Genomic DNA, 23,880 nt, shown 5'->3' with positions numbered 1-23,880 from the left:
TGGCTCTTTGTACTAGCTCAGTATTTAAAAGGCTCACAGTATGCAGGTTTTCTCCTCTCCTCGTTCCTACCCCCAGCCCTGACTGGAAAATGTGCTTCTTGCACAGACCTTTTAGCGAGTACGAAGCCGCAGTACATGGCCCATCAGTAATGACATCGCTGAAGTACCTTTCCCAGAAGCCATCAGGGAGAATTCATTTGGAAATCCAATTGAATGTCACTTGCAAAGGGCAGGCTGAGCACTCATGCATTCCTGAGTTGTTTGTTGTAAAAGCATTAATCACCGTGCACTCATTTACTCCTAACGTGCACACACTGCATTATTCCACAGGAATCCCAAACGATCGTTAGTGTAAAGGATGGGAGCTGCTGATCATGGGCAGGGTCAATAGAATCTGTCAGATCAATGGCCAATATAATGAGCCTGTAATGGTTTCGAGTAGAAGTTGGATCTTTCTGGCTGCCGCAGAGTGGCTGCTCGGGGCAGACAGCTCCACCTCCTGCCTGTAGAGGGGCCTCTGGATGAAGAGAACAGCCCTGGCAGTCACTCAGTGCCACCAGGGCCTTAGCCGGGCACGTGGGCACCAGCTGTGGGCTGGGGAGGGGCCACGGGATGGCCCCGGGGGCTCTGCTACCTCATGGCACAGCCTCTTGTGGACCACAGGCCAGAGTCCACCCAAGACCTGAGGCTGTGGCTACCCCAGCCCCACGCCTTTGCCCCACCCTGGGCACACCAGTGAGATGAAGGATGACAGTCACACTGATAATAATGACAACCGCAGCTAATGATCACCGGCAGCTCTTCTGGGCCAAGGACTAAGCATGTTACATGTATTTCCCTCCATCCCATTGCTGCACCCCCAGGGGGGTATGTGCTAGTCACTGTCCCCATTTATACCTGGGCAAACTGAAGTTCAGAGAGAATCGGTGACCAGCCCGAGGTTAGATTCAAAGCTGCGTGCCCTGAAACACCGTGTTCTGTTATTGGAGGGAGAGACACAAAAGCTGCAGCCTGAAATCAGACCAAAGACAGGTGCAAGGTGTGACGGCGGGCCTGCGAGTCCTTCCATTTGTCTGTCTAGCCAGTGAGTATGTTCAGGGCCAACCTTAATCAAATTACGTCAAAGCTACAGCTTGTCTGCTATGCTGTTCCTCCACGTTCTGTTACCAAAATGTGGGGCACCCAGGGCCCTTAAGATACCCAGTTGCTCTGTGCCACCCTGCTGCGGCCTCGACCAGGGCACCCTGGGAGGCCCGTCCACCCAGCGATGCCCTATACATAAGGCCTTCTCCTCCCATCCTTGTCCCCCCGAAACTCGTCACATTTCTCTCCCTCTGAGGATGGTCGTCTTCTCCTGGCTGTGCCCTGGCTCGCTCAGCTGGGTGAGAGGAAGCCTCTGCCTTCCAAACGAGAGACTTATGTGACTGGCAGCCAGTGCCCTGGGCTCCAGCCCCGTCGCTAGGCATGGGGGCATGGTGACATCCCCAAGCTCCAGAGACAGCTGGAGCTGAGGTGCTGACACAGCTGCCTTGGGGCTCAGGAATAGGAGACTGTGGGTGCAAGAGGCAGCCAAGAGCTGAGGGGTGAAGGAGGAATGATGGCGGAACCATAAAAACACAAAATACTATAACAACACTGTTAGGTGTTACCGAAAAGCACAGAGGGTCGCAGAAGGGCTTTATAAACGTTCTCAGTCAATGAAAGGACCTTGCACACAGACCCCAGTGGCCCTTCCCGGGCCAGCTTCCGTGATGAAGAGGGGAGCTGGCCCCACCAGTCTTTGCTCCTGAAAATGCCACTATTCCTAAAGGTTTATTTCCTTGATTATGTCATTTTTAAAATCTAGTTGGGAGGATTTGGGAGACCTGAGAAAACAGATGGTTCTAAGAGGGGTGATGCAGGGAAGGAGGGAAGCACACAGGGGTTTCAGAGGGAGGCCCGTGCACGCCCCTCACGCCCGCGGGCCTCAGCGGGACCAAGCTGGGTCCCAAGTGCAGAGATGAGGTAGGACGTGTTCTGTGGCCCCCCAGAGCTTAGGAATATGCACCGTAAGTGCTAGACTACATGGCGCAGAATATAAATGCACTGGAATTGAGTGAGAGAAATGAGCAAGAGGAAAATTCAGAGACAGCAGCGTGGAGGATTGCATTGGCTGCACAGAACACAGGGCTTTGAATACAGGGAGAGAAGGCAGTGCCCACGGGGCGAGGTCGCACGGGCAAGAGGGTGGCAGTGGGAGCGCGCACACTGAGTACAAAGGGCAGTGGAGGAACAGCCTTGTTCTAGTGCAAGGGGAGAGTGTGTGCATGTGTGTGTGTGTGTGTGTGTGCACATGTGTGTGTGTGTTTTAGGGGAGGGGAGCAGTGAGCAATAAGCAGGACCAGAGAGGGTGATAGCACATTGCAAAGAGCTTCAGTAGCCAGACAGAGGAGATGGGGCCAGCATGGCAGGCAATAGGGAGCCACCGTAGGTCCTTGGGCATCCAAGCAACATGATCCAGGGCAAGCTTTGGGAAGTTTCACCTGGAAGTGTGTAAGGACTTGGAGGGTCGGAGGGGGAAGCCACCGTGCTGCTAGGACTTGCCATCTTTTCTCCAGCACACTTCCATACTGCCCTTCTCATTGGCCGGAGTCATCCTCAGGGCACGTGACTGTCCGTCAGAGAAGAATGGACTCTCCTTGTTGACTGCGGGCAGCCTTGCTTCCATCAGCAGTTAAGAATTGCCCAGAGAAAGTCAACGTAGGCTTGTCATTCAAGGCCCTGACAAGTGCATAATAATATTTTCCAGCAAAGTGTACTGTTCTGTCAGAGTCCCTTTATCTTGGTTTAATGGGGATTTGACTATCTTTACATCTCTAGGTAAGAAGAATTTCTATTGCTTGATTTTAATACTCAAGGAAACCTCCCATGCACAGGGACACATAGTTGTACCCGCACACACACACAGAGCAAGGCACTGCTCCTCTCTCCCTCTCACATAGAATTAGTCATTGCAAAGCTACACATCTTGCTTTCCAAAGAAAGTGTTGCTCTTTGGTTCCATTTGCAATTAAAATGTTTGAACGGCTGAATGGGCTAAATACATTCCATCTAAGAAGGCATCTGGCGAGTGGAGCGTGCTAGATCTGTCCACTCCCGTTGCCTGTGTCGTTGTGAGCTTATTTGCATCAACATCTGGCACCAGAGGCATTTGGCCAATTGCGTGAGCGATGATTTCATCACTCTGGTCTAGATTTCATCCTTCAACCACCTGCCGACACTCCCTCTCAGAAATGCCACCCAGTGGTCTGTAACCAAGGGAATGTGCTTGACCTTTTACCTGGTGACTTGGAAACCTCCTTTCCACTCGGCAGCCTTCTCACCCAGCACCATGGTTTCTCTGCTACTGAAAGAGGCATGCTGAGCACAGGACCCGCAGGCTGGAAGCTAATCAATGCTCCTTCTCTAGGTCACATGAGCCATTCTTGTGTGGAACCCCTCAGTCCCCATGCGGGGTGGGGAGTTTAATTCAGTAACAGTGCTCTGCCAGGGGTGGAGGCCAAGAGAAAGAGCCATTCCAAAGGACTTGGGCTCCAGCAGTGCCCAAGTGTTTCATGGACTCCACCAGCGTTTGTCTTAGAGCAAGTAAAGTGGTGCCCAGAACTTAGGTGCGGGCTCCTCCCTAGCTCTTCCTTCCTTTTGCAGTGTCTAGTCCCATCCTTCCGCACCCCTCTGTCCCCGAGTGCCCAAAGGCTTTCTTACTTCTCCTGTCTTGAAGAAAGCACTTGCCCAATAGTTCTACCCGAGACTTCAGTGCCCTACACTGTTCTCCAGCCCCTGGGGCCTCTTCTGCTCTTTAACAAAGGACACTTTTAGAGAACAAGGTTTGAGCTGGAGACCTACTGGTAGTTGATGTCTGGCGCGCTGTGTTGAGAAGGATCCTGAGGCCCTACCAAGAAAATGTGGTGTGATTATTAAGCAACATCTTTCAATAGCATGAGCAGGATCTATGCCATGTATTTGCTGTATCTGCCTTAACTCTAAGGAGTAAATGTCTAAAGACAGAGTATCTGGGACCTGGGGTAAGAGTATAGACACATTAAGATATTTTTTTCTGTTGTGTATGTTGAAGAGAAGCAAAGAAGAAGCTGGCTGATTATACACATGAATTGGTATGCTCTAGTTTTTTTTTTTTTTTTTCAGACTTTACTTCATACTTTCTTGCCAAGTATAATTTCTGGAGTTCATTTATAAGTTAGCACCTTTGGCATATTAATGCTTTCTACCTAAGGACTTGAGAGTTGATCATCAGTTTGCATATCTGACCCTGGTTCTTTTCCTCATTGGAGACCCAGAGGATAAAGAGCACCTAAGGCCACTGCTACTATTAGGGGAGACTGTCTAAGGACTTGAAGTAGGGGCCAGGTGCTTGGCTTATCAGTACCTGGGTGTGTGTTCCAGTGACGCAGGGAATTGGGGGTTGGAGAAGGTACAGCCAGGTGGGAATGGGTACGGGCCCATCCTGTGTCCATTCACTTATTTATCGGTGCCAGGCGGGGCACTGTGCTGTGATACCGAGGGTACAGCGATGGTCAAGAAGTCTGCTGCCCCCAGCAGCTGTCTGGGAAAGAGAGTGCTCACAGGCAGTGGGAGGCAGGCGATGAGCCCGTAGCACACATAGGGATGTTCAGGGCTGGCTTCGAAAGGGGAAGAGTCATTTAAGCTGCGACCCAAAGCGTGAGTAGGAATAAGTCAAGAGAGACATGGAAAAGACCTTCAGGCAGAGGGAAGAGCCTCTGCAAAGGGCTGGCAGCACTGAGGCTATGGCTGAGTTGGGGGACGGGGAAAAGCCAGGTCATAAATCCACTCCATGAGCTCAGACTTTTAAACCAGTGCTTCTCTGTGTAAATGTTAAAGCAGAGGGGTGAGATGATATGGCTTATGTAAGAAATGTAATTAGAAAGATGATTCTGGCTGGAGTGTGGAAATTAGACTGAAAGGGAACAAGACAGGTGGGCCAATTGGTGGCATTTGTGGTAACTCGGGTGAGTCAATCTTAGGCAGTGATGACAATATCAATCAATCCACAAATAAAACCAGAGAGTGTGACCAGTGGTAAGTAACTTAGAGATCACCTAGCATTAGAAAACTGGAACGCCGGCGAGGTAGATGATGTGCCCAAGGTCACATGGTGGAGGTGGAGGTTGGGGGGAACAAAATGGGACGTGAACCAACTCAAAACAACATCTTTTATTTCCAAATCCAGTTTTCTCTCCATGGTGCTCACAGGCCAGGTGTCTGTTCAGCTCCCAGTGTGTGTAAAGCCGCCGGGCTAAATGCCGGGTGGGTGGACATGCAAGAAAGCATCTCCCAGCCTCTGCACACTAAAATCCTGCCTGATACTGCTGCTCCCAGCCACATGGAAGTCATGGTAAGGGAGGGAGTGGAAGAAAGGGACAGGGACAGGGACCCACCAGCAGGAACGTGACGGGGTGGACCCAGTGCCCAGTGGGGAGCTGCCGTGGTTTGAGGTCTGGTTCTTGTTATCATTAATGGTCAGTACTAAATCATCACTTGGTTTATTAAACCTGACTTTTTCTAGAACAAATCCAATGCACACCCTTACATGAAGGCAGCATTTTATGTTGTCATATTGACGGAAGCTGCCCTATCTCTGCCCGTTCCCTGTTAGGGCAGCTCCGAGGCCCGGCTACCTGCCGTCTCCACCCTCGCACAGCTCCGTCGGGCCCACAGAAGGCCATCAACAAATTCCACACACTGTGGCTATCCATGGAGATGTCTTAGGGCAGTGGCTCTGGGTCAGCTGTTAAGGTACCAATTTGGATGGTCACATGGGGAAATGGCATAGTAGGAATGAGGTAAAGAACGTGGGCTCGGACCAGCGGGAGCGTGAGAAACAAACATGAGTCAGAAGCAAAGGCAAGAGCTCTGAGCTAGAGAAGCATTTCACTGCCGAAACCATGTTACAATGACCTAAAAATAGCCACTGAGACCGTGGGGACTGCCTTACATGTGGTGCCTGCTTTTAGTTATTTTTCAGATTGCAAAATTGAAGGGCTGGCCCCTAAGTAGGAAAATAAAGCTTTGCAAAGTAGTAATGACTGCAAATCTTTCATTTCCTTTGGAAAGCATTAGTCACCTATAACTATGGTAGCTCACTCACTCCTCCCTTCTCTCTCACCCCGAAACACATCACCTAGCTCTCTCTGAGGCAGTGGTGATGAGCAAAAAAATAGGAGTGTGCCTTCTGCTGGGTTTTTATTCATTCTCTTATTGAACAAATATTTCCCCCAACACAAGGGTGGTCCTCCTCTGAAAAGCAAAGCTGTATATGGCCAAGCCCCAGCCTGCAGGGGGTTTATACTTAATAAGCAGAGGTGAGCCTTGCATGCGAATTATGAGAACATAAGATGGAAAGTGAAAAGATGTCATAAAATACACGCAGAGTCACGGGTGCAGAGAGAAGGAAGAGGTGGCCTCAGTCAAGCGGTGCAGAAAGGGTGTCGTGGGAGGTGTGCATCGGGTCTGGGCCCTGAAGGAATGGCAGCATGGGAGCCGCAAAACCTGGGAGAAAGTGACCCGCAGGTGCACAGTGCAAAGGCAGAGAGAGTGCAGAGCGTGCGAGATCAGTGGTCAGGAATTCTCTTTAGCGGGACCTATTGGTGAGGGGCTGATAGGAACAGCCCTGCGGCCACACTGGTGGACGCTTGCGGGTGGCACACTGGAATGGGTGGTGTCGTGTACCATAGCACAGACAATGGGAGCGTTCGTCGTTGCTGTTGTCTGTTTGTTTCTGTGGGGTGGAGGTGAGAGTGAGAAGTGTTAGTAACTTGGCCAGAGAAGTATGCTTTACAAATTTGATCTTCACAATGGCACTTAAAATGGATTGGAGTGACAAGAGATGGGACACAAAATAAAACATTATAAAAATAAAAATTAGCCAGAGTATTAAGTTATCTTGTTTAATCATAGTCTTATTCTTCATATTTATTTTTCAGTTCTAGTGATATTCCACGCTCGGGTGTTTGGAGCACCCTTCTACCTGGCTGTAGGTGATCCAGTCTTCCAACACCTCCATCCCTAAGGAATTCCAGTAATCCACTGAGTGCTCATACCTTCCCCTGCCGGGCACTGCACAGCTCATGTTGCACACTGTTCTGAACATTGCTCTGCCACACAGATGGCAAAGCCACGATTCTACCCACCCTGGCCCAACATCTCCGCTTGGCACTGTGTTAAGGTTGAGCGGGCCATACGCACTGCTGATGCCAACACTGCCGTTGCCCATTAGCCCCCTCCATTTGTAGAGCTAGAACAATGCTACCTGCCACAGCCAGGGTCCCAGCTGGCCCGCAGTGCACCATCACCCTGCTCTCCGTAGACCAGAAACCTGCGGGTGCTGTGGGTGTCTCTGCTAGTGGGTAAGGTATTGCACATCCAGAACAAGTGTCCCACAGATATGCGGCTCTCACCTGGCCTTGGGGGAGATGTTTGTAAAGTTTTTTCCCAATTGCAGTTTCTGTGAAGCAAGAAAGAAAATTATTTCCTTCTGTACTATACATGTTCAGGTCAGCAAAGCTTCTTGAGTTCCCAGGCGTAACAATTCCTTTAAATTGAGGCCCCATTTACAACCATGCTCATAAATCTTACCCTGAGAATGCATTAAAAACTGCCAAGGACTGGAAGAAGCTGCGTGGCAGGACCAGGCACCTTGCCCTCCCCGGCATCCACACTGCCTCCTACCCCCACCAGTGCACTTCGGTGAGCTCCCCAGAGCACCACGACCAGGTTAGCCAGAGTTTTATAACCTTTGAATGTCGGTGAAGATTGGCTTCTCAGCCCCATTTTCTACAGAAGGATTCCCTAGCCCCCATATCAATTAATATTGGGAAACAAATACAAGGATGCTATGCCATTATTGTCAACATCTGGGGCTCAGCCCAGCCAGGGTACAAATTGAAGGGGGATGGGGTTCGGGGGCTGAGAGAGGAAAGAGTTATCTATACTTCTCATCTTTCCTGTCCAAACCTCAGCTCCTGTTCAACCAAAATGCCTGTAACATAAATTAGAAGTAATGACAGTCTGAATAGAGTAAAAGCTATATAATCAGTCATGAGAGACCTTCTTGAGACATATTGTTGAAGTAGCAGAATACCGTGTTTCCCCAAAAATAAGACCTACCCATAAAATAAGCCCAAGCAGGATTTCTAAGCTTTTGCACAATGTAAGCCCTACCCCGAAAATAAGACCTAGTGATGGGCGTGGCTACTCAATGTATCTGCACAACCAATGCATTTTGTCTCGGAGCAGTAAAGAAGACGAGCAGCCCTTCTCATCTGCCCCATCATGACAGCTACTATTCCAGAGATGACCGGAAAGGTGGGGGCAGCTCCACCAACAAGGTCGGCTCCCCCTGTCAGGTCCAGGCCATCCTATGCGTGCTGCCAGCTGAAGCTTTGAGGAGAAAATAACACATCCCCTGAAAATAGGCCCTATGGTGCCTTCTTGAGAAAAAATAAATATAAGACCCTGTCATATTTTCGGGGAAACATGATAGGTTTGTGGATTAGTTGACAGGTACCAGACAAATGAAAATAAAAACTTAAGAACAATTCTAAGAATTTTAAGTTAGTGGACTAAAAAGATGATGATTCCATTAGTAGATGAAGATAAATTACAAAGGAAATAGTTTGGGGCATAAGAAAAAACAAAAGTCAGTTTCAAATCCCATATATAGTTCTCATTCCAAAAATATTCTGGTTTAATTGGTTCAGGATATGTTTGGGCATCAGAATTTCAAGGCAATTCTAACCTTCAGCCAAGGTTGAGAACACTTGCCTAGAAGAACTTCCGTTTGGCGATTCAGACCCGGCTGTCTCCAGAGAGGTGGGGCTGGGAGACCCAGGCAGGTGGACGCTTGTGGTGGGTGGGCCGAGACTGCTGGAAAGAGAGGGGGAGACGGAAGAGGGCAGGAGTGGGAAGTGGTGGCTGGGGAAGCCCTTCTGCTAGAGGGCAGGAGGGAAAGAGGGCAGCAGAAATGGCAAGGAATGATGGGCTGGTAGAAAACCACGGAAGTCAAGAACCCCACGGGCCCTAAGGAAAGAGGAAGCTTCAAACCGGAAGAGGGCGTTTCAGGGAGGGGCTGGACAGCAGTTTGAAATGCCATGAAGGAGTCGCCACCCCAACGGCTCAGCATGGCTGATATTTCAACACCCAGGTGAGGCCTCTGTGTGACACTCCAGCTTCACAATTCCTCTCCACCTTTTTTATTTGATTTATTCTGCTGGGTGAGAAAGATGTGATGTGAGGGTTAACACTTTATAAGCCAAAGCCCACAAAACCCTGTTATCTGCTTATCGCTAACCCACAGACTTCCACATTTCCCTACTGATAAGATACGGAAGATATGAATTCCCTGACAGCCATTTTGATGCTACCAGATTTGGGATGAGGAGACTCTGAAAGATTAACTTTTGGCTGCCATTAAGTGCCCATCCAGCCTGGCTCCCATAGAGCGGACGGCTCAAGGCAGCAGACAATTGCTCTTTGAACTGAGGGGCAGTATCGTTGGCCTCTTCAAAGTATTTATAAAGTGAGCATGAGATTAACCATAATTTGGAAGGCTACTGCATACATTTCTGGTTTAATTGTTTCAGGATATGCCCTGGGCATTGGAACTTCAAGGCAATTCTAATCTTCAGCCAAGATTGAGAACCACCTGCCTGGATGAACTTCCGTTTGGCAATTCAGACCTGGCAGTCCCCAGAGAGGTGGGGCTGGGGAGATCCAGGTAGTTGAACCCTTGTGGTGAGCTGAGATTGGTGGAGAAAGAGAGAGGAAAGAGAAGCTGTGGTGGTCTTGGAGATCAGGCAGCTATAGACAGCAGTGTCCAACAGAGCCACCCCAGTCACTTAAAAATATAAAGAACTGATTTGGTCTGATGTGCATTGACAGGCACAGTCCCTGCCCTTGTGCAGCTTCCATGCTGATGAGAAAAGCAATCAGATAAGAAACAAAGGCATGTTCCAGGGCAGGGGACACCTGACGCAAGCACCTAACTGAATGGGGCTAGAGGACAGATGTTCAGGAAATCTTTCCATAATGGAAAATGGAATTTTAAGCTGAGACTCAATGCATGAGTAAGATTCAGCCCAAACAGAGCAATGAGGAGTATGTTCCAGGAAACAGAAAGGTCAGAGGTGTTCCAGGCAGAGGCAACAGCACAGGTGAAGGCTCAGAAACCTCAGAGCTTGGTTCATTCCAGAAACAAAGAGGTCCAATGCAGATGGACTACAGATCTGTGCATGGACAGGTGGGCAGCGCAGGGCGGGGTGGCGAGGTGAGCAGCTGAGATATTTTCGTAAAGCCGTGGGAACCTGCCAGAAGCAGAGGAGTGCTGGGGACAGTGATCAGTTTTGGAAAGATTACTGGGTGGCAGTCTGGAAGGTGAGTGGAAGGGAGCAAGAAAGCACAGCCAGCAGACAATGACAGAAACCCAGATGACATGAAGGATCTGAGCTGGAGAAACATTTAAAAGGAAGGAGCATGGGGGTGACAGTGAGTGGAGAGCTGACAGTGACTGAGATGAAGGACACGTTGAGTGCAAAGTACCCGCCCTCCTCCACCCCACTGTCCCCGTCTGCCTCTTTCTCTCCCTCCCTGCCTCCCTCTCTCCTTTCTGCCTTTTTTCCTCCCTCCCTTCCTCCTTTCTTTTCTTTTTCTCTCTTTCTTCCATCATTCTCTCTCTCTCTCTCATATCATGGCAACTGGCAGCGTGGCTCTCCCCTCACCCACACCTCTCTGCTGAGCGCCCTTCATTAAACGACTATCGTGTCACCTCATATCTGCTTGTATCTCTGTTACTCTTCCCATCACCAGTGACTATGCCCATAACTTTCTTTGCACTTTCTCTGTGAAAATATGATTCATTAACTTACCTTGGGAACTTTCCTTTATGAGCCTTATGCTGAAGGAAACAAAAATGAAGTAAACAGGAACTTTCCAGGGCTCTAGGGGGATGTCCTTAGTTGTAGAGTATTTTACATAAATGTGCATGGGAATTAGGAAGGCCTGGTTTCAAGTATATAAAGTAAACAAAGTGAACCAAGTAATGCAACTGGCTTGGAGGGTATTCAGATCTCTTCAGTGACCCTGAACCCCTAGCCCTAGCTCCTTGAAGATATTTATTTTCTGCCCCTTATACCGTCTCTGTCCTGCCGTGCAGACCAAGCATGCAGGCAGGAGGCACTGTGGCCATCCTTATAGAGTGCATCCATGAGATGCACAACCCAAGGAATTCCAATATTAGTAATAATGATGATACTTATTGTGTGTTCCAGTCCTCAATGGTCTGGGAGGGGCATCAAGACAGGTTTGGGAGAACAGTGTGATAGCAGCAGGCCAGGACTGGGAACCAAGGACTGACCCTACAGTTGTAGGACACTATGACTGGCATCTCCTTAGATTCTTTTAAATAGTGGTAAAATACACATAACATAAAATTTAATCATGTTTAATTGTACAGTTCAGTGGCATTAAGTACATTCACATGGTTGTGTAACCATCACCACCATCTGTCCCCAGAACTTTTTCATCTTCCCAAACCAAAACTCTGTACCTATTAAACACTAACTCCCTGTCTGAGTCCATGTTGTGTTGCTATAAAAGAATACCTGAGACTGGGTAATTTATAAAGAAAAGAGGTTTATTTAGCTAATGGTTCTGCAGGCTGTGAAGTTCAAGGGCATGCTGCTGGCTTCTGGTCAGGGCTTTCGTACTGCGTCATAACATAGCAGAGAAGGTCAAAGGGGAAGTGGACACATGTGAAGAGGGGAAAACTTCAGGGGCGTCCTGGGTTTATAACAACCCATTCTCATGGGAAGTATTCCATTCCCAGGAGAACTCACTGCCGTAAGAACAGCACCAAACGATCAATGAGGGATCCATCCTCATAACTCAAACTCCCCCACAAGGACCCACCTCCCAACACAGCCACAGCAGGCATCAAATTTCAACATGAGTTTGGTGGAGACAAACAAACCATATCCGAGCTATAGCACTCCCCATTGCTGCCAACACCCAGCAACCACCATTCTGCTTTCTTTCTCTATATATTTGATACTTGAAGTTCCTCATATAAGTAGAATCATATATAGCATTTTTCCTTTTGTAATTTGCTTATTTCACTTAGTATAATGTTCTCAAGGTTGTTTCATGCATGTTGTAGCATGAGTCAGAATTTCCTTCCTTTTTAATGTATGTGTATATGGCACATTTTGTTTATCTATGCATCCATCAATGGACATTTGGGTTGCTTCTGCCTTTTGGAATATTGTGAATAATGCTGCTATGAACATGGGTGTACAAATATCTCTTCAAGTCCCTCTTTTTAATTCTTTTTGGTGTATACCCAGAAGTGAAATTGCTGGATCATATGGTAAGTCTATTTTAATTTTTTGAGGAACTGCCATACAGTTTTCTGTAGCAGATGCACCATTTCACATTCCCACCAAGAGTGCACAAGGTTTCAATTTCTCCATATCCTTGCTTACACTTGTTATTTTCCATTTTTTTGATAGTATCCCTTATAATGGGTTGTGAGGCAATATCTCATTGTGGTTCTGATTTGCATTTCCCTAGTTATTAGTGATGAGCATCTTTTTATGTTTTGGCCATTTACATATCTTCTCTATAGAATATTAATACAAGTGTTTGTCCATTTTTAATTAGATTGTTTGGGTTTTGCTGTTTTTATTGTTGACATACGGGAGTTTTTTTAAATGTACTCTGGATATTCACCTTTTATTAGATATACGTTAACAAATATTGTTTCCCATTCCATGGGTTGCCTTTTCATGCTGTTGATTGTGTCATTTGATCCACAGAGATGAAAGCTTAAATTGGACAGCCTGGGTGCCTCCCCCTACTCCTGGCTCTGAATATTAGTCCTTGTCTCTTCCACAAAACATTTAACAAACTTAAAGTATTTGACATGACAGAGATCACATTTGGGTTTCTGAAAGTTTAATGAAGCACAGAATTTCATTTTTCCATCTGAATTCCTTTGACAACCTGGTATATCCAAGTTTAGACGTTGTTTCTGAAGCATAACCTAGCCTATCCTACTTGTTAAAAGAGATCACCAGCTTCAAAGAAGGCTTTCTGAGAACACTCCCATGTGCCTTCCCCCAGTAAAGAGAGAAGCCTTTGAACTCTTGTCAAATAATCACGACGTGCCAGGCACTGTTCTGTGTAATTTACACGTGTTAACTCCCTTAATCCTTACAACAGCCTTAGAAGGTGCACACTGTTTGGGTCCCACGTTATGCATGAAGGAAGAGGGACAGAAAAGTTGAATACATTGCTGAAGGTAACATAGCTAATAGGTGGCAGAGCTCGGATTTGAAGCACAGAAGCCTGGTTTCAGATTCTGTACTCTTACCCAATTATGAACTGTAGCTGATGCATCATCTTCCCCGTATTTAATTTTTAAAAGTTATTTCAGACTTTGGCACCTTCCAGTGAGTGCAGTTGGTTTCCAGCAAACCGCATTTTTAGGTTTTACTTGGACATCATGCCTCCTCTCCTAGCGATTCTTTTCCTTCTCTGGGTTTACAGAAATGACTTATAGTCTAGCCTCCCATGAGCAAGATCTGAGCCTCCCTGTAAATCCATCCATTCCAGCTTAACATTCTTTTCATGGCTATATGCATGAGTGAAAATGAAGGCCAACAATTAAATCCCAGGCATATTGTATTAGAGCCATAATGCTCCATCTCTGCCCCTCGTATCCCAGCAGATTTGAAGAGCTAATTGAAAGCTGCACTTGACTCTTGGTGTAAAAAAAAAAAAAAAAAAAAGCAAACCCCACTTCTCTGGCTGAGAGCCAGCAAATGGGTGCCATCTTAGCAGGTTCAATGTCTCAGCAGGCCACACCTCTCAGGGAAAGGGAAATTCATGTTCTTACATACTCCCTTTGGCTAATGTGTCCTATGTTCTCCCATATTCTTTCACCGACATTGAATTTTAATGGATTAGGTAAAACAAGCCAGCCCAGCCCAACCCATAAAACAGCATGTCTTATTGAATCAAGTCAATTTACCCAGAAGAAACTCATTTCTATAGGCTTGTGGGAATAACTCAGCTATTGACAAATGTCACCAATGGCTTCTTTTCACTTGCCTGGGCTCCGGCACTCCACTGATCCTGATGAGAAAATAGCTTGTTTTTCTCCTCCTGTCCTATCATTGTGACTTGTTTTCTGCACGATTCTATGGATCTACTCTGAGACGGGTACCTGGGGGTATCCTGTGCTTGCCAAACTGAGCCCTCTGGGCCTGGCAGCCTTCTTCATTCTTAGCTAAATCTTTAGTGCCAGCCTCTACCTACTTGTAGAGAAGCTCAACCACTGGAAATGGGGTTGGTGTATTTCTCTCCTACCTACAAATGCATTTCTTCTTTGCCCTTTCTATGCTTCTCCTGGAAACAGAAGGAAAAGCTAGTCCAAAACTGAAAGCAATGATGCTTCATGCCTTTGTCCAAAGGACTCAGCGAGGCCCTACCAAAGCAGGCAAGGGAAAAGCCTCGGGGAAGTTGACACTTTTTCAAAGGACCCTATCAAATTATGTCCCCTCCTGCCCCCCCAAAATATCTCACTTAACTCTAAAGATAAAATTAATCTTGTTTAAAAAGTGGAAGACCCAGAGACAAAAGTATTGCCATCCCTAGCATGAAAAAGTAAGATCAAGTTCTTCCCCCAACCCGAGTGAGGGCTCCAGGGACACAAGCTGTGAAAATGCCACAGTTTCCTTTTGGAAGGAATGAGTCCAGAGGACCCTCTTAGCTCTTCCAACCTCAGAAGTGCATTCCCGAGAGTGCCCGTGCCTCCCTCATTAGGCTGCGTCTCAACCTTCAGCAAAGCATCTCCCAGACAAAATCACATCCTATACTTGCGATTGGATTTCTCATTCAGAGTCTCGGGCAATGAGAATATGTCAGTAAGCTAAGCTTTCTAATTATAGGTGGGTAGAGCCATGTTGCTTCTTCACAAGAAAAAAAAATCATCATAACTTCAGTCGATTTTAAAATGGAAGGTTTTATCCTCTCTCCACTTCCTCTCTCCCCACCCCACCCCCAGAATATATATATGTTTTTATTGTTAGAAAAGTAACTACCAGAAAGACAGGTTGCAAAATACCCATGACTATTTCCCCTCCCCAGGGAGAAGTGCGGGAACTCTGCCCTGATTTTGCATGGAAGGAAGGCAGGGATCACAGGCAGCCCCCCACATCACTCGCCCACAGACCGTGCTGTTCTATCAAAATAGAGACAGCAGAAGTGCCATCTTCCGCCCAATCTATGAACTGGTGTGAAAACATAAGTCCGTGTATCCAAAAAACCCGACAGTTTCAGAAGGTTCAGTACCAGAGTGTGTATTTCTGAGAGGAAGCTGAGACTCTGGAGAAATAAGCATGCAACTTGCATTTGTCACGTGTTTTCTACTGTTGGAGGAGTTGACTGGTTAAGAAAGTCTCAAAGGCAAAATTCTTTCTGAAAGCAAACACTTATAAAATGGAGTACTAAAAATTACTTCCCATATCAGGATTCCAAATCAAAGGAAATTATCCAGAAAAAAAAAATGTGTTGACATCTCATATGTGTTGACATCTAATTCTAACTAGGTTTTGGCTCCTTGAAGTTCTGGGTGAAGATTTTTGATGCCTTTCCCAGATCTATTTTAAAAAGAAAGAAAAGAAAAGAAAAGGAAGAAAGAAAAAAAGGAAGGAAGGAAGGAAGGAGGGAAGGAAGGAAAAGAAAGAAAGAAAGAAAGAAAGAAAGAAAGAAAGAAAGAAAGAAAGAAAGAAAGAAAGAAAGATCTATTTGAAATTTGGAAGACATAAGAAGTATAGAGAACAACCTGATTATTTAGAGCATAGAGAACAATAACTTTTTAAATCAATTATACTGAGTTCAATAATGTATGAGTTAATTTTTAAATTGCTACTCTACAATGAATTTTAAACATCCATTGATAAAAAATAAAATTTTCACTGTGTTTATCATAACTGAAATCACCATTTTCAACACAGAGCTCTTCTTATAAGCCTCCTTATTTAAGCGCTATATCGGATTTTCCACCACAGTTAGGTCCCAATGAGCAAATAAGCCGGCATCATCATGTGGAGGCTCATTAACATCGTGCATTTGTTAATGTTCATGTGAGTGACAGAGACTGTCGCAAGTGACTATGTGTGCACATGGACAGAGATTATGCATATCCTCCAGAACTTACAGTGAAATGGGAGGTGAGGCTAATCGAAGCTGGAGTTTGTTAGAATCTCTGCTACTGAATGTCTGAGACACAGTATGGCCTGACTGGAGTCACCAGCCAAGCATGAGTGGTCAAGAATATCAGACGAAATATCGGTTAAGATCCACTAAAGATGCTAGATCTCTCTAGCGGTGGTTTCACATCATGGAAACACGAGGGGTGTTTTAAAAATACTAATTCCCAGACCTACCCCCAGACCAATTAAATCCGTATCTCTGGGTACTGTGACTTGGTGTGGGTATTTTTTATTTTTTGTCGAGACAGAGTCTCACTCTGTTGCCAGGGCTAGAGTGCCGTGGCGTCAGCCTAGCTCACAGCAACCTCAAACTCCTGGGCTCAAGTGATCCTACTGCTTTGGCCTCCCAAGCAGCTGGAACTACAGGCATGCACCACCACACCCGGCTAATTTTTTTAATACATATATATATATATATATATATATATATGATTTTTTTAGTTGTCCAGCTAATTTCTTTCTATTTTTTTAGTAGAGGCAGGGTGTTTCGCTCTTGCTCAGGCTGGTCTTGAACTCCTGAGCTCAAACGATCCTCCTACCTCGGCCTCCCAGAGTGCTAGGATTACAGACATGAGCCACCACACCCGGCCTACGTGAGCATTTTTTAAAGCTCCCAATAATTTAAATTTGCAGCCAGAGTTGAGAGCCACTGGCACAAAGCAATGCTTCTCAAACCTGAGCAGGCCTCTGAATTTTGTTGAAAATTCAGAATCTTGGGGAACCTGGGGATCTTGTTAAAATGTAGATTCTCACTCAGTGGATCTGGGGCGCAGCTTGGGATTCTGCCCTTCTGATGTGTGCCCCAGAGATACCGATGCTGCTGGTCTGAGGACAAGCCGTCTACACCACAGGACTCTGGACGCCTCCCGGTGTGGATAATTGTGCCTACAGGCACCCTCGTGCAATGTGGGGTTCTCCCGAGTCAGCTGCCGGACTGACAAGGGTGTTGGCGGTGAGGGCCACAGCTGCTGAATGTCCACTTACTGGCCCCCTCCTCGTGTGTCACGCCCGCGGGTGAACATGAGAGGGCAGCCAGAGGGCAGTCAGAAGAAATGACAGCAGGCATCCGATGTAAACCTGGAGAGTATGTGACCAGGTCCTCCCAGGGCACATAGCTGCAGACAACTGGCTTTGAGTGTCAGGGAGGCAAATGCTGTTGCAGCCCTTGGGAAGGTCCTTCAGGAAGATGCTAAGGCTCAAACAGCTCTCAAGAGTGTCCACAGGGCCACCCTGTCAGACCTGGCACTGTCTGACTCCCTGCCCTGTGCTGGCTTTTATGTGTCATGGAACAGAGGGTTAAACAAGCTGAGTCAGCTATTGGGACCAGGCACCCAACCAAAAAGATTCAATTTCAGAGTTAGGTGGAACATTGGTTTCAAACAATGACAGAAGCAGGTGGCAGGGGTGGGGATCGGAGCAGTTGCTAGACCCTTGGACGCTTGGCCCACCATGTCTGAACTTCTAGGTGTGCCCCTGGCAGATTCTCTTCCACCCCGACTGGAGGAAAGGGGCAGTCAGGGTGTCCCATCGGAGGGCCCCTTCTCTGCCATGTAAGTGATTAATTTTCATTTCTTTTCCCTTGGTGACAGGACACAAGGTTGCTGATGCCAGGGCACGAGTCCTTCAGGAAGAGAAGGCCAACCCACAGGAGATAGCAGGCACGGAAAGGGGGTGAGCACCCCCAGGCCTGCAGAGACAGTGGCTTACCCTAGGCCCCGACTCCCTTCCCTCTGTTCTGGAGGGCCAGGTGCCAGGGGTCGGGCTATCCTTTGTCAGGGCCCAAGACCATAGACCCTTTTGCTCCTAAGGACAGTTTATAAGCTGAAAATTCCAGTACAGCCAAGTACCTTTGTGATGGTGTCTTGGATAGAAAGACATTAAAACCTTCCTTTAATATTATTTGCCACAGACCAGGTTTTTAAAGAGATGACTTTGGTGTTGAAAGCTGGCCAGAGGCCCTCTAGTCCTGCTGTTCCCAACCCCGGTCTGCAGACCTGTAGGAGTCGGAGGCCTGTTAGGAACAGGGCTGGGCCGCACAGCAGGAGGTGAGCTGCGGCCAGGGAGTGAAGCTTCATCTGTATTTATGGCCACATCGGACCATCACCCCACCCCCACCCTGGTCTGTGGGAAAATTGTCATCCATGAAACCAGTTCCTGGTGCCAAAAAGTCAGGGACCACTGCTCTAGTCTACCTCCGTGGTTTTATCCATGAAGAAATTAGATAATTTCTAATTCCTGTCTTGCATATTATCCCCGATCATTTCATTATGAAAGAATTGTATCATAGCTGACTCCACGGGTACTTCTAAAGCATAGTCCCATTGGGGCAGCATTTAGTCCAGGCATCCTCAAACTATGGCCCGAGGGCCACATGCAGCCCGCCAAGGACATTTATCCGGCCCGCTGGGTGTTTTTGCCGCTGCTGCCTGTCCTGCTTAGCAGCCGACTTGTCCCGGGCCCACAGTGCGCACTCTCCAACAGTCTGAGCGACAGTGAACTGGCCCCCTGTTTAAAAAGTTTGAGGACCCCTGATTTAGTCAATAACAAAAACACATCTCCTTTTTGCTTTTCCTGTCCTAACTTCATCTCCATAAGCTCAAAGAGAGTGCATTCTGGATTATTCTCTCTCTCTTCCTTAGCCTCTTTCCCTGGAAGAGTTTCTCCAGCCAGCCCTCAGCCTCATCCCTTCTCTGGACTTCTGCAATGTGGACTTATGCTCATCCATGTGCAAACCCCATTCCTCTAACACCTCACATCCCACCAGCCACCGGCCTTCTGGCCCTTCCCCAAGGCAGCCCACTGACACTAGGCAGATGTTCTCCAAATTTTCAATTCAAAGTCTATCAGTAGCTTTTGTGGTTGTAGGTGCATAGGTGTGAACCTTTGGGAATACTATGTTTTTATTTATCCTGTGTTCTAACTATTGGAATAATAAGGTAAATAATTACAAATGGTATGCAGAGTGACGTTGATTGAAACAATGGTTTCTTTGCCTTTCAGTAGCAAATGTTTGAATGTGGCACAGATGAACATTAAATGCTTGGCCTAGAATATCTCTAGCCTTCATACTATCTGACAGAGTGTAGGGAAAGGACTAAAATAAGTAGGGGGTGGGGGGGGACCTAACTCCCTAGCTGCCAACTAGGAGATTTTCTACTGGGAAAAATTCACCTCAATTAAGAAAAGAATTATAACAAACAATATTATTTACCAATCAGAGTTTTAAATGTATTGTGTGCATTTGGTTTGGGTGACATACGCGAACTATTACTAGGTCAATGGCTCCTCTATCTCCAGCTATGCGCCCTATGGTCAGACAGAAATTCTGAAGAGTCAAAGAAGCTCAGAAACAGCTCAGCTCCGTAGGAATACAAGATTAAGAACCCATCACTTGTCCCCGCCTGATAGAACCAAAAATAACAACATGATTTCTGAGGTATTCACACCATGTGAGAATAAAATGGCATACTCTATAGAGTAAAGTGACTGTGGGAGGTTCACACGGAGACCTGTTTGGGGACAGTGCCTTCTCTAGCATGCTGGTGGGTATGTGGGGATTTCTTAGTGTCACCTACCACTTGGTTTCAGAAAGGAGACTCTGACCCGGCAGAAGGAGCCCCCTGCTCACCCCCCTCCACAGAACTTCACACCTCACTTCTGCTCCTGGGCTGCTTCTCTGTCAGCCTTCCCGTTCTGCTGAGTTTCTGAAAAGGAGAGAAGAATCTCCAATCCCTGGCACTCAAGGTTGAAGGAGAGAGGTTAGGATTGTAGTTGGGCCCGAGGGCTGGGCCTTGGTAAACAACGTGGATAAAAAAATTTTAGGAGCCCTCAGAGTGAATGTAGAAGGCACACATTTGAGAAGTTTATATTGACCAAGCTCTTAGACATAAGGGAATTAGCTGGTTGTTTAGTTGAGACAGAATTTGTTAAAGGCCCCAAGTACGCACTGCAGAAAAGAGAAAGGACGGTGATTGTACTTACACACCTAACGCAGGGAAGACCTAACCGGGGAGGAGAAGATTCACATCAGAAATGGAAAATAGATGGGCACATCAATGAAAACGACACAAAGCCCATAAGGCTGGCCAAATAAGTATTAAGGCTTTGCTGGATGGACTGGGGTAGTCTGGACTGATGAGGAGTAGAAGAAGGGAGAGGACTAGCCTTAAAGATGTTGAGGGACATCAACACAAGGACGGCCACGAGGACTGTGTGAGCAGGAGATGGCAGTCGGAGAAAATCAGCACGGTAAAGGGGCCACCAGTGGGACTTCACGTCACCAGTCACTGTAGCCTCTGAGAAAGGGAGTTCCAGCAAAACAGTAGAAGGTACTTAATGTTTGCTGTTAAGGGTCAAATTGATGGAGGTGGCCGAGTTCGAAGGGTGAACCACGGAGTTAGGAGGATGAGTTTGCTGTGGCAATACCATACCGGAACTACCTGGGCTCTCGCTTCTGGACTGGAAGAGAAGACGCTGAGTTGAGGAAAGTTTTCAGAGTAGGATTGATAGTATTTGGCCAACAGGCACAACGGATAATGAGCTAATCAAATTCTATAAATTTCAGAGCGTACGTGAAGATTTATGGTCATTAAACATGGAAGTACCAACTTGTTGGCTGAACGGAAGTCATTCTAGAGATCGAAGGCTATAATTTCAATGAATAATGCCCCTCTAACGAGCTTACTAAAAGCTAATCCATATACCAGTGCTTTTCCACCCAGGCTGATAAATTGATCTGGTGAGAGGTCATAGAATGACCCCAATTAGGTGAACACGCACTCTTCTGTTTCCTCTCTAATTTGATGTGGTCTCTACCTCTCCACCTGCAAAGTCTCAACATTTGCTGATGGATGGAGTGCAGCCTGCAAACACCTGCCCCCCACCCCCCAGAGCGACAGCTAGGTGCCTCCTGTCCAATATGCAGAGCTGCATGACGGCAGACGGCCTCGCTGGGTACCTGGCTAGCTGTGAGCCAAGCGTGGCAGGAGGGCAGCAGAGTTGTTTCTTGCCCATGCACTAGTGGTAGCTGGTTTTCGAAACTCCTTAAAATACATCTTCTCACCTGGGGAAAATTGTGCTTGACTTTCCACTGCCCCAAGTCAGGGTGAATCTCTAGCTAAACAAAAATACCCAATAGGGAAACCCTGAAGCCTGAGGTCTCTCTCTGCTCTCGTTTCTACAGGTGACATGATGCAGCCACAGAAAAAGAGGAAGTGATTTCACACCATTTTCCAAGAACCAAGAAGGAAGAAATCTCGAGAGCTTTTTCTCATCTTTTTTTTTTCCCCCTGAATGGGGGAGATGGTGGAGCAATATAGGAAGGTAGATAAGACAAGGAGTGGTATTCAAATTTAATAAGACTATGAGGAAGGCGGCTTGAGAACTCTTGGGGTTTTAAAGGTTGACTGCACACACCAAAAACAACTCCTGCCATCTCAGAATTTGTCTGACTTTCATGGAAGATGGTCTCTGGTTAAAATCTGGCCAATAGCTAAAGAAACTCACATAAACTTGGTGTTAGAGAACATTTAGAGACAGAGAAAAGAATTTAGGGTCATTCAAACCTTCAAATCACAGAGGAGGTGCTGAGGACCTGGATGAGAAGTTACCTGCATGAGACTAAAATGTTAGTTGGTGTCAGAGCCAAGACAACAGCTTTTGTCGCCTAGATTTTCTAACTCCCAGTCCTGGCACATTTTTAATAATTTCAACTTCTCTTTAAAAACAAACCAAAAAAAAAAAAAACAACCACCAAGCATTTTTGTAAGCTAGTTATTTTCATGGATTGTTTATTCATTTTTTTCAACAATCTAGAAATATAGGGAGATGACTGCTACTGAAGTTGTCTGTCTACCTGGAAATTATCAGGATCAATGAGAAATTAAGTTATAAAAAGTATTGGGAAATCTGCCTCTCTTGGGAGCAAACATTCAAGCAGATATAAACATTGAACATAGTGACATTGCCAGATTCTTCCATTCAAACTGATAAATTCATCAAATAAACATTGTACATTTTACTTGGAGAAGACCCTGGTTGACAAGTGACATGATTATGAAGGCTGGTGAGATAGATTGCTTTTGCATAGAGCACGTTGCAGAGTTAGTGTATGTTTTAACAAAGCTGAATGTCAGATGATGAACAATAATTCGTAAACCCTGTTTTGGTTTTCCTAGTGGCTTTTTCCTAGCCTTTATTTATAGGCACATTTTTAAAAGAACACAAATGACAAATGTCGAGTGGTGGGTAAATGTGTTTGGATCTAACAGTATGTCACCAGGCTCATTTGGGTTGGGGTGTGGACACTGGAGTGAATTGTACCTGGGCTTCCCAACCTAACATTATGGAGGAGAGATGTGGTAAAAAAGTGACCCCAAGAGCGGTCTTGAGGGGTTGGAGAGGAGGGCAGGATATCTCACCAGGGAAGGCAGTCCAAGGGACAACCAGGGCAGGTGCCAAAAATCCTGCTCAAGCCCTACTCCTTTTCCACTATTCTATTAATATGAGCCTCGAGTCTTTTTCACATTGAGCTGGGAACACCACCTCTTTCCCCACACCTGCTGCTGCCTCTTAACCACTCCGAGCACCTGGTCCCAGCAGGCGCCCAGAAGCAGTTGTCACAGTGGAAATACCCCAAATGGGAAGCCTGCAGGGGATCACCCAAGTTTTTCCACACGCCAAAGATGACTCGGGCTACATACTTCTCAGAGTCATAGTAAGCTCTTGGCTGGGATAAGCCTGCATATTTCTATTTGTGGCTTTACTGTCTCTAGGACCAAATTAAACCTTGATTGCAGCATGCCTGGCCACGGTGAAGTATCTATTCCAACACTAGAAATATCTCGGCACCATTCCCATTAAGCACAAACATAAGCACACAAGTGCGTCTTCAGTGCTGCTGTAGCTTAAGAAAGGAAAAGCAACCAAACACCTGTGATGAATGCTGATTAAACATCCATTAAGAGGTAGATAGCATTTGCATCCTCTGTAGGGCTGTGTTAGGCCCTTAACAGTTAGAAAATGACAAATCTAGAAACCAAATGATGATACCAGCAATAGTATTGGTATAGTGTCATGTAATTTACAATTACTCTCACCCATTTTAGCCTCACAGGCTCTTTGTAAGTAGGAAATGTATTATGCCTTCATTTTACAAATAAGCAAACTGAGTTTCTGACAGTGCTATGCTGGGAAATGTTTACCAGCCAACTCTCTAGAGAAAAAAATATTAAAGCCCTGATTGATAGTGTTTGTCTGTTTCCATGGTGTAAACACTCTCACCATGTTGGTACCAACATGTTGCTGAATGCAGAGCTGGGAAGAGATGTGCATGACCACTTGGTCCTCAAGAGCCTGGATGAGCTGGCTCCAGCACACCTCTGGGTGCACAGAAGAGAAATGACAGGTCCAAGGCCACACACATAGTTATTCTAGAGCTCACCTTCCTTCCTCTTTATTATAGAGCAAAGCAGTAACTGGGCATCCAAAAGCGTTTATTTAAAAAAAAAAAAAGAAAGAAGAGAAAACCAAAAAG

At 46.5% G+C, this 23,880-nt stretch overlaps 1 protein-coding gene across 1 annotated transcript in view; it reads left to right on the top strand.

Moving 5' to 3' along the window:
• ADTRP (androgen dependent TFPI regulating protein) overlaps positions 1-21,563 on the top strand; it is a 68,287-nt gene extending 46,724 nt beyond the window's left edge. The window contains 3 exon segments of the mRNA XM_076010758.1: positions 2,598-2,713; positions 14,267-14,418; positions 21,529-21,563. Coding sequence (XP_075866873.1) covers positions 2,598-2,713; positions 14,267-14,418; positions 21,529-21,563 — 303 coding nt within the window.
• Positions 21,564-23,880: the final 2,317 nt, after the last annotated feature.

This window comes from Microcebus murinus, chromosome 15 (assembly GCF_040939455.1).
Source record: "Microcebus murinus isolate Inina chromosome 15, M.murinus_Inina_mat1.0, whole genome shotgun sequence".
Lineage (NCBI taxonomy): Eukaryota > Metazoa > Chordata > Mammalia > Primates > Cheirogaleidae > Microcebus > Microcebus murinus.
Note: the sequence above shows the minus strand (reverse complement) of the source record. Positions and strands in the feature narration are given on the sequence as shown.